General features: G+C 42.3%; 1 protein-coding gene across 2 annotated transcripts in view; it reads left to right on the top strand.

The window, feature by feature from the left end:
• Nucleotides 1-168: 168 nt before the first annotated feature.
• The window catches only part of VPS50 (VPS50 subunit of EARP/GARPII complex), a 98,650-nt gene continuing 87,651 nt past the window's right edge, over nt 169-11,167 (top strand). For both annotated transcript variants that reach the window (XM_069775009.1, XM_069775001.1), the window contains exons 1-2: nt 169-381; nt 2,699-2,767. In XM_069775009.1, the coding sequence (XP_069631110.1) occupies nt 349-381; nt 2,699-2,767 (102 nt within the window). In that variant the 5' untranslated portion in view covers nt 169-348. The remainder of the gene's footprint in view (nt 382-2,698; nt 2,768-11,167) is intronic.

The following is an 11,167-nucleotide window of genomic DNA, read 5'->3' as shown; positions in this document are numbered from 1 at the left end:
GCCCCGCTCCCCCTCAGAACGACGACGCCGCCGCCCCCGGCTCGGCCCGGCCGCCCCAGCGCCTGGCAGAGAGGAGCCGCCTCAAGGCTGCCGGCGCCAGCCAGGCGCGCCGCGGCGGAAGGAGCCGCCCCCCCCCCGCTCCCCTCTCGGGTGCCCGCCCTCCCGGCCGTGCTGACGGGGGTTGTAGTTGGGCGCCGCCGCCCGAGGACTACCGGTCCCAGGGAGCAGCGGGCGGGCTCTGTCAGGTGGCGTCCAACATGGCTCCCCCGTGCCCGCCGGGGCCGGAGCCCGCGGCCGCGCGGAGGTGCTGAGCGCTTTCGGGGCGGCGGCGGCGGTACCGGTGCCATCATGCAGAAGATCAAGTCGCTGATGACCCGCCAGGTGAGCGGCTGGGGTCGGAGGGCAGCGGGGTCCCGCCGCGGGGGGGGGGGGTGTCCCGGGCTCTCCCCGGGGACGCCGTGGCCGGGCACACAGCGCGGGGAGTGCCGGTGGCCGGCGCAGGCGTGTGCGGCCGTGCCCGGGCACCCTGATGGGCCTCCGGGGCGCGGGCATCGCCCTCAGCCCGGCTTGTGGGGAGAGGGAAGTCTTAGTGTGTCTTAGCTCTCGGTACGCATGCATCTAGCTGTTGTTTTGGGTTTTTTTTCCTCTTTAAATCAAGAAATGGAAGCATGCGTAGGTGCCAGCATGTAGCTTGTGCGATAACAGACAAACTGGTGTTGAAGATGACACGACTGGTCTGTGTCAGTTTCCTTTTTCCACGTACAGTTTTGGAGTGCTGGGCCGTGGTTACTGGGACATGGCTTTGTCTGATAGCAAATGCTTTTGATCAAGACTGAGGCAAGGCTGTGGAGGTGCCGGGGAGGTATTTGGGTGGGCAAGTATTGCATGTGTGCTACAGTGCTTAATGTGTTTCTGTTAGCCTACTTCTTTGTACCAGTTGCGTCTAGGATTATGTAGATCTAGTCTATGTTTGGACCAGTGTTTCTAAGGTTGAGAGCCTTTTCAAAGGAGTGTATTAGAAGAGGATTCAAGTCATTCGCATATATGAAATACCTCAAAAACGAACCCTCTTTGACCGTGTGTCTACATCTGGGAGACGCGAGTCTCCCACCACATCAGATATTGTAGACAGTTATAGAAAATAGTGGGAAAAGCAGAAACTGAACTTTGTTTTTTTTTTTCTAAACTATGCCCTCAGAGTTGTCATGCTTATGTGGGAGACAGGGCTTAAAAACGGGCACCGGCGTGGAAGCTGAATTTCCAAATAATGTTCTGCTCCCCCTCAGTATAGGGGTAAACAATCAGTTTTCAGCTTGACTAAGAGGAGTTGTGGGAAGCCTGCCCAGTGTGGAAAGGTTGTGGTCTGAAAATGAAGCGACTTACACAATTTTCAGCCTTTGGGAAGGGTTAAGTTCCATTTAGCATTTGGTAAGTGAAACTTTTACTGCTTCTGAAGATAAGCTGCTAGTAGTACTGCAGATTTTTGAGAGGAGGTGTAGAAGATTTCATGTGAAGTATGAGAAGCTGCAGCAGTTGCTTTGGTTGTTTATTACCTTGAATTGCTGATGCATAGAGCTGAGTCACCTTTGGTGGTGGTAACTGGAAGGGGAGGATGTTTTGAAATGATGTGCAAGGAAATCTGAGAATCAAAACCAAAATCAAGTGGTTTTGCATCCTAGGAAGATGAAACAATTGTAAAATGTAGTAGTTACCACAAAAGTGATGAATTTGTAAAACACTTTATCAGTTTCAAAGGATAAATACAAGATTTTCTCATCATAAACTCACATAGTAATTGCATAGGTCCTTTTGTTTCAAAGAAAGTGTAGGTACCCAGGGCCTGAAAGGGACTTGGAAGCAGTACTGTTAGCATCAACTGCAAGAGTAGGAGGGAAGTCTGTCTGAAACTTGTGGCTCCTGTGAACACCCTGAAGATTCAAGAGAACCAAATCTGAAACTTGAATGTTTAGATTCACCTCTGCCTAGGGAGCTGGTAGAAAATGTGCTAAGCAGCATGTTCTGTGGTGTTGCTTCATAAAATTGTGAATGTGTTGGATATTCAGCAAAAACATACTCAGCTGATTAATTGATGCTTCCTGTACAAAGCTTCAGTCTACTGGAGCACATTCTGTTTATGTGGCTTTATGTGTCTTAAAGAGTAATAATTATATAAAGCAGCTAATGTGGATTTTGCATCTTTTTCAGTTTAGTTATGCATAAGGAAAATCAGTCCTGATAGTGTTATATAGTAATCAGACAAATGTACTATCAAGCAAAAATAATATAATTTTGCACAGAGTAGGTGGCACTTGAATTCAATTATTTGATTCCATTAAACCATTAAGTTAGTGGAACAAAGTATGTTACATTTTTTGGACACATGCTTTTTTAAATTTTAAATAACATCTGGAAGTTGAGAGGAGGACCCCTTTGTGAAGGGAATGTTAGTGAACTGTACTGAAAAGGTACTTATTGCATCACAAAGCTGGAAATGCTTAGATGTTTGAGGAGCATAATTTATACACCAATGGTCTTGCTTAAATGTTTATAGAATAAGGTCTTACCCTTTCAGCCTCATGTCAGTGTAATTTATTAAGGACTTCTAGGTATACATTCAACAGCAGGTAAGACTTGTGCAGTTCGATTGCAAGATACATAAAGTAGTCAATCTTAACTGACTATTAAAATTCTTTTAAAGGGTCTAAGAAGTCCTCAGGAGAGTGTTCATGACCTCAGTCCTATTGAAAGCTTTCGGATTCCTAGTAAGGTATGATACACAGTCCCTCTACTCCCACCCCCTTCATTTTTACTTTATCGTTTTATAGTTAGATGACACTTAGTTGGTTGTTTGTTTTTTTTTTTTAACACCAGGTTTGCTGTTGTTCTTTCTGACAGTTTTATTTCTTGCTGAAAATCTTTTAAAAATTTTTTATGAAAGAATTAAGTGATATGAGACAAAACAGTTCACTGACTCAGAATGAACTTGCATTAAAATTTCTTTCTTGGAACTTTTGAGTTGTCACTGGATGCTGATCTTAATATTATATAGGCTTGCTGCTGGAATGAAGGAAAAAAAAAAGAATGAAAAAGAAAAGTGCCTTTTTTTTTTTTTTTTACCCCTTTGGAAAGTAGATGCTATATGGGTAACCTGGATAGTTCTAGTCTTGATGTTTAGACTCTTCATGGTTTTGGTGCGGTAAGTACATTTCATAGTTTCATGATTTTAATCTTCAGCCATATACAATTAACTTCATGTTCTACTTTAAATGCTATAGCTTTATAATAATAATAATAGTTTTTTGGCTTTTTTGGGGGGTCTCACTACTTAAATGATGCCAGCTCACTGTTGTCTCACAAATCATGCTGAATGGTCTGGGTGTGAGGGAAAAATTGTCACAATATTTGGCTGCTCCTTATACCCTGTTGATCTGAGTGGATGATTCACAAGGCTTGCTGTGGATGTTTATTATTTTCTCCTAATTTGGATTTTGCCTTTAACCAATGAGATATTTAAGTTACTGACTTGAATTTGGATGCCTTATTTTACAATAGTTTTAAAAAAAAACCAAAACAACCCCCTCCTTGTGTTTCTTTGTCTCTGTGTAAGTGCTGCGTAATATGTTGCTTGTGCTGAGGCAGAACAGAAAATCAGCGTTGCTGTATATTTAAAAAAACAAGTAACAATTTCTGAATTGGTACATAATATGCTGTTAAACACTGGCCAATATATTGATTTCAAGGAGTGAAAGTATTCAGTTGCAGCAATGTTGAAAGCACTGTCTCATCTCCATGGCTTAGATTTCAAGATTGCAGATTCCTGCCACCCAGTGAGTATCCAGTTTCAAACTGTCTTTTTTGCCAGGTTGACTCTCCAGGTAGAAGTAGATGTAGGATATCTTGCCTGAATTTCCATTCTTTAATAGTTAGATGTTACATGTCTAGTAAGCCTACACCTTGTATCAATAACAATGGGAAAACAAATACCTGTCAATAATTTGTAATTTTTTCATACATTTATGTCAAACATTTGTAATGTGAAAACATTATCTGCAACTGTTTGGGATACAGAATATCCTTGTAGTTATGAATTCTGTGCCTGAAAAGACAACATTAGAACTTGTCACCTGATTATTTTTTTTTTAAAGCTGGTAAAATTAGAGTATTATTTTCTTCTGTGCCACAGATTAAGACTTTTATATTTTTCATTCTTCTAATGTATTTTTTTCCTTCCAAAATGTTTTAGGTGACTAGTTCTCAAAATTCCGAGTTGCTTACATTAACTTTTTCTGTCTCAACAAGCTGTATTGAGTGAAAGTATATAAAGTTGCATGACTATGTGATTAAATGAAAACATTAGATCCAAGAATCTTGAGTAAAATTACTGTGTTTTGAACAGTTTAACTCCTGGCTATGGTCCCAGGCCATTTGTCACGGTAACTTTACTTCCAGCCCTTTTCTTTTGGAGGAAGGATTTATATCGTCATGCCTCCTTAACTGTGCTAAAACCTTTATTGTAGGATTTTACTTTTCAAATGATGAGACATCAGATGAGGCACTGTAATGTGTCTCCTGTCACTGTGAGCATAGATTCAGATATCCTTTCTTGAAAACAGACGTTTTTTGGGGTGAGGAGGGGGAGATATTGTCTGTGTTTGTGGTATGAGTAACCGTCAAGGAGATTAGGTTTCAGTACTGCACAGAGGTTGAAAGTCATTGAGCTTTTGGATATTGGTATTCGTTTTGAACTGAAGCTATATTCAATGCCATGGCAACATACTGATGTCACAAATCAGAATTACGTTGTAATTATAGGATCAAGCAGCTTTGCTGAATATAAGCTAAATCCCCTCAATAATTATTTTATAATACTGGACAAGTTTGATAAAGGGAATTCCCTTTTGAATGCAAAAGTAAAGACTAAAGAAAAAGTGGAGATTTTTAAAAGCAACAAGTAAAAGCATAACTTCGTAGTGTTGCAGACTGCTATTTGAAAGCATGTGTTGCTCTCTGCTGCCACATTTAAATAACTGTTTTTGTTTATATCTTGAATAACAAAAGTCTCAAGCTCACAAGCCAAATACTGTTTTGATGATAGAATGGTTATGATGCTGCAATTTTCATCATCACACTTCCACATTCGAAGTGGTATCTCCAGAGTGATTTAGGGCAAGTGTTACTGAAAGTTTGAAAAGCTGAGTTAAAGCTCTAGAAAGGTATACAGAATGAAAGGCTGCAGAGCCAGCATGAATTACTGGAAAGAGCACAAGCCACTGATAGATAATGCTAACTCCAGGGACAAAACCATGTTTTTGAAATGGGGGACTGTCACACTAGTTTGGAGGTCAAATGGGAAATACGAAGCACAGGAAGAAGAATATGTTGACGTTGCAGCAAAAGTCATTTGGGTCTTGATATCTGAAAGTTGTTGGTTTGCGGACTGGTGGCTTGCTGCAAGCATGTTAGTGATGACTGTGCTCCTCAATTTTTTATTTTTAAACAATGAAATTATTTGCTACCTGAATATTTTACTGAATACCTCCACGTGTATGCACTCATATTAACCAGTATTCCAGTAAGTTCTGCAACTATCTCAAAAAATTTCAATTTGCTTCTGTCATATGAAGGCAAATCATAGCAGACTTGCTTTCTGTTCTGTTCTAATACAGACTCATACTGCCAACTCGGTCACACAGAGAAGTAAGTGTATAATAGTTTAATTCTGTGATATAGTCTGTAGATATGGCGAATCCTGCAAGGCTGGGTTTCTAGAAGAGAAAGTTGTCTGCAGAGGGATTTCATATCTTTATTGATTGAGATACCTTACTTCATCTGTGTGCCCTGATCACCCTGGTGAACTGTAATTCTTTTTGACCCATTCTGTTATTGTCAGCTTTGTTGTTTCCCAAGTTGGTAACAGTTTTGTTTAGTAGATTCTGTCACAAAAGGGTGAGACAGGTATTTTGTACACTTGAATTCAAGTGTGTGGGGTTAATAATGAGTTCATGTTGAATTAGATTATATTTATCTTGATGATAATCAGCTCATACGCAATATACAAATATTAGTTGATTTCGTGGCTTATGGTGGTAAACCACACTGAAAGTCTATTTTTTTATGCTTTAGTCTGTGTGGGTTTCTATTTCCCCAACAGTAACTGAGTGCTTTTCAGGAGTGCATTAAGCAGTGGTGTGACTAATACCTGTTCTATGGATCAGGCTTTGTTGTTCTCTCCACCAGGAGAATTGTTTTCATAGTGTAATGTTTGTTTTGGTAGAGTGAGGGCATTTTAATAAGTACACTGTATACGTACTGAAGAAAGAAAGATCAAAAGAAGGTTCTGGGCATTTAATGTGAAAGAGAAGGGAATACCACGAACTTCCCCGTGGGACTACCTTCCCTAGCTGTGGATTAGCTGGGGGGGAAAAAAGGGAAAAAAAATGTTGAGGTGAGTTTATAGATATGGATGTCTCGTAATGTATGTATAACTGTAATATATAAATATATCTTTTTATATAGATAAAAGATTGTGGGTGTATATATATATTAAAAAATACTTCTGGCATTATTTATTTCTTGGTGGTAGGATGTTGCAGTGTATCTGCTGATTGAATCTTGAGCAGGGCCCTCATCCTGGTATTTAGGATTAGCTTTTAACATAGGTGTGATCCAAGTTCAGAATGGAGGGATATAAATTGACAGCATGTTCACTGGTGTGTTTTTGCCTCATGACAAAGAGGGAAGCTGTATCCAAATGAGTACAGTGCAGACTTGGCCCCTGGCGCTCTCTGTGTAGAGGTGCATAGGCTATTGCTGACCTTCAGCTCTAATTAGATCAGAAACTTTTTAGATTTCTTTTTTTCCTCTGAGTAGTATCAGTTAACTTTTTTCAGTGTCTTTGCTTCCCAAGTCTTTTGGTTGATGGTGACTGGAATGCAGAAGGTGTTTGCTTCAACGGTCTACCAGTAATGCTTCATTCGACAGAGCAATACTGGTTTTGGTGTTAGAGACAGCGTAGAATACAAAGAGAGTGGGAGTGTGACGCACTTGGGAAATAGCTGGGTAAGTCATCTAAAACTTGCTGAACTGCATTTCAGATGAGTCTGCAATGAAATGACTCTTTTGAAATATATTTCAAGGAATTGCCACAGGCTCCAAGACCTGTAAACTTTTATTTCCGTAGAACAGGAAGGCAAAATGATGTGAGAAGTGTGTAGTGTGTGGATGCAAACGCTGTGTTTTATTTAGCAATCACTTATTCAAGTACGCAAAGCTGTCAGACAGATAGAGTTGGGTGGTGGTTTGGTTTTTTGTTCTCTCCCCAGAAACTGTCTTTCACTGATCTATTTAGGTGGCATTATGAAAGAGAGACCTGCTGCTTAGGTTTGCAGTAATTGTAACCTGAAAGGAAGTATGTTTGACAGGATAAATTGTCTTTCCATGAAAGTATGATCCAAAGTACTGGCAAAAAAAATTTGCACATTTGGCATCACCAGTGAAGCAAGTTTTATGTAGAAGGCGAAGTCTCTTGCTGAAGAAAACTTTGGAAAAATGAGTAGCCCATGAAACAGCATTTTAGATGGCTGTGTTGGCCCATTACTGCTTGGAGTTTTCCTGCTGCTGAATGTGTGTATTAACCTGGGCAGGTGGATTGAAATGACTACAACGGGGCCCACCTTGCCAATGTGCTGCTCTTCCTGATCTCCTCTGTAGCTAATTCATTCAGTTTAGCAATAGTGAAGTTCTCTGTGTGATTATCATCATGTGATTCCCTCCGTCCCAATTTTTTATAGATTTTTCTATTCAGAATAGCACTCGGAATTGCTGAATTTACATAAAATTTACATAAAATTTCCTGACAAGTGTGTTTTAATGTTGACTTTTTCTTTTTAAAGGCAGATATTTAAGTGGCAATAGTTAGAAAAGTTTAGAGGTGGAAAAGTGCCTTGAGGAATTTAATAGAACTTCTCTCTCTACCTCTGCAAAGTGTGTGAGTACTAGCTCCACAGTGCTCAATTTGGCCCTCCCTGAGGCCCCTGAAACTATGGGCTTCATACGTATATAGTACGTATGTATCTCTCATTGAAGGGATGAGGAAAATCGAATATCAGCAAATAAACTTTAGCCAAGGACGTTTGCTTCCTTCAGTGGTGAGTGAATAGATTGGCCTTGAGCATGTTAGTTATTTGAAACTAGTGGAGCATGATGTACTGGAAGCTGCAGTTCATCATGGCATAAAGTCTGGTGGCAGGTAGTATAATTTATATGGGAGCTGAAGTTTATCCTGAAGAGTTGTTCTCACTAGACTGTTTTTCTAGAAAGAATGAACAAGATAAAGAAAACCCCTGTCCATTTAATAAATATTTCCCTAGGTAGTGTTTTGGCAAGAAACACCAAGATGAACGATCTTTCTAAAGACAGGATAAAATTGTTTCCTAGTAATTTTCCTAGCCATATCAACATCAGTTTTATTTTTGTGGTGAAAACTGTGGCCTTCTACAAAGACGAAAAGGCCATTGATTAGGTTTCATTGAAATGCTAATATTAAAAACAACCCTCCCAATTTATGATCATGTGGCATTAAGTCCAGAGTATGTGTCCATGATGGCTTTCTTAATATGTCGTTGGGGGATGTCAGTCACCACTGACATACGGCATTGACGTATCATTTCACCAACATGACAAGATATCGGTAGTCTAAAAATTCAAACGATCCTAAAGATTTTTTTCTTGGGTTTAGTTTTTCTTCTTTCTTCTTTTAACAAACTGTGCAGGAACTTGTAGTATCAGATGGTAAATTAGATTATTCCATTTGCAATGGTTCGGTGGACAAATTAAGCTGACCCTGTTGCCTGCCTTGGATAATTTTTAATTTTAGTTTCATATAGCTAATACTTGATGTACTTACTGTAAGATGTTAAGCTAATTTATAGAGGGATGTACACCATAAAGCTGCCATTTGTTAGGGAGTCCAGAGGGAAATAATTTTGTTTGTTTTAAAGGGCAGGGATGCACATGGTTAGATAACAGATTCGTTGCTTTATAAATTAAATTATTGCAAGAGCAGTATGCCACTGAATCTGACTCTGTGTGTCTTCTGCCAATGGGTGCGCCCTGACGTGATGGCAACTTCAAAGCCATGGATTAAAAAATTGAAACAGACTCTGAAGGGACTATTTTTCAAGAATCTTTTCATTCTCATCCCTCGTAACCTGCCCCCCTCTCCTCTGTTTGTCGTGCCCTCAGCAGAGCTGAAACGTGAGGTGGAAAGGTGTCGCCGCCGGGTGAAGGGATGGCCCTGCCTGCCCGGAGCCCTGCCCGTCTCTGCGGTGCCGGTGTGGTGCCGCAGGCCCTGCCCTGCCGGCTGCCTGCAAACTTGTCGCCTTGGTAGCCCCTGCTGTCACCGCCACGGAGCTAACCAACCCTCCCTTTGCCGTCGCCCCAGCAAGGCGCTGCTGTGGCTTGTGGCGTCGCGGATGTGTGCCCACTAAGAGCGGGACCGCGCTCAAAACCCGGTTTTAAGAGTTTGTCTGAAGAGGAGCATCGTTCTGCGTTGTTTTCGTTACGTATTCTTGCCGTACCGTTGCTTCTGCGTGTTGTTTCCTGGTTTCTCCCACGTCTGTTGGTGCGCTCCCTCGGTCCGTGCCTTCCCTGGCACGGCCTCCTGCCGGGCCCGTCTGTGGTTGGGAGGCAGGTCGCCGCCTTCACCCCGCGGGGCGAGGCAGGTTTCTCCGTCCCGCGGCACGGCAGCCGGCCGCCGCCGGGAAGCGCTGGCGGCAGCGACTAAATCAGGCGTTTTCAGCCGGTCCCTCTGCGGAGATCTGAGGCGCTGGCGGCCTCACGGGAGAGGAAGACGGTGGCTCCTCCACGGCTTTTCTCCAGGTCACCCTCTGCCCCATCTCGGCTCGAAGCCGCCTTCCAGCTGCGTCTCCGCCCGCGCGCCAGCGGGTGGCGCCCGAGCACCGCCCGGCGCCGGGGGGCCGGGGGGCCGGGGCCAGACCGGCCTGGGGCGGGGCGGCGAGCCGGCCACCCTCTCCTTTGGCTTTGGTGGTGCCCGCTCGTGTCACCGAGGGTTCCCGCCGCTCGGGGACACGAAATCCGGTTGAAATCCGGTTTTCTTTGTATCGGAGCCATTGCTTTTCACCACCCGCCCCCCCCCCTCTTTTTTTTTTCTTTTTTTTCTGCGAGAGGTATGTTAGAGGAGCAGCAGCTCCTTCTGATGCTTTTCCAAACTCTTCACTCGTCACCCCTTGGCTACCTCTAATTCCATAGAGAAACAGAACCTTGCTTTGTATTGAAAATGTCGCTTTGCTGCATAATGTGCACGCGTTGACCTTATTTCAATTGATGTACAAAATAAGCAAGTTAGTGGTTGTTTAGTCAATAAATCTAAAATCTGATGCCTCTAGCTGGTGAAATAAGCCCTTGAGCTCTTGGTGATGAAAATGCCAGCATCTTGTCCCACTGTAACAACTCGGCATTGTTGGAAAGCTTGGGGTCTTTATGGGACACTCAGTCTGCTGGATCGCTTTATCAGGATTAAATTCCAATATCGAGCAATTTGATCCATTTTATATTGATTTTTGGTGAAAGAATATCCTGGCATTTCTCCCTTTTCAGTCTCTGATAAAAGATTTTCATTCCTTTGGGGGGAACAGCCTCCAGGAGAGGGCTAGTGTTAGTTGAAATGTCCAGTATAAGAGGGGAAGATGAGGCTCAGGCTCAGTCCTTGGTTTGTTGCAACCAGTGGAAGCAGCTGGGTTGTTGAGAAGACCTTCCGGGGAGATCGTGACAGCAGGGAGAGGTGGATGCGCACCTCTTTAATACTAGCTTTCAGAAAGCTGACAGCACATCTCTGCTTAGACCTGCTAGTCGGAGAAAAATCTGAAATCTGTTAATTTTGTGCAAAGAAGGCAGATCTGTTCTGGTTTTGCCTGTAAAAAATTCAAGTATTTAAAGGCACAGCTTTTATTACAGTGAATTCTGAGGGCTGAACTGAAAAGTTACACGTTTGTAGTGACACTATCTACCTTAGGTTTACAAAGATGGTTCTTCTGGTTTAAAAAATTGGGGTTTTATTTGTTATGTTTTTGTGGGTTTTTTTTGCTTCTGGAGAAATAACCTGCCAATTTAGTTTATTATGAGAATTTCTAAACTTTAGGAGGAAAAA

Source organism: Haliaeetus albicilla, chromosome 2, assembly GCF_947461875.1.
Source record: "Haliaeetus albicilla chromosome 2, bHalAlb1.1, whole genome shotgun sequence".
In the NCBI taxonomy this organism is placed as follows: domain Eukaryota; kingdom Metazoa; phylum Chordata; class Aves; order Accipitriformes; family Accipitridae; genus Haliaeetus; species Haliaeetus albicilla.
Note: the sequence above shows the minus strand (reverse complement) of the source record. Positions and strands in the feature narration are given on the sequence as shown.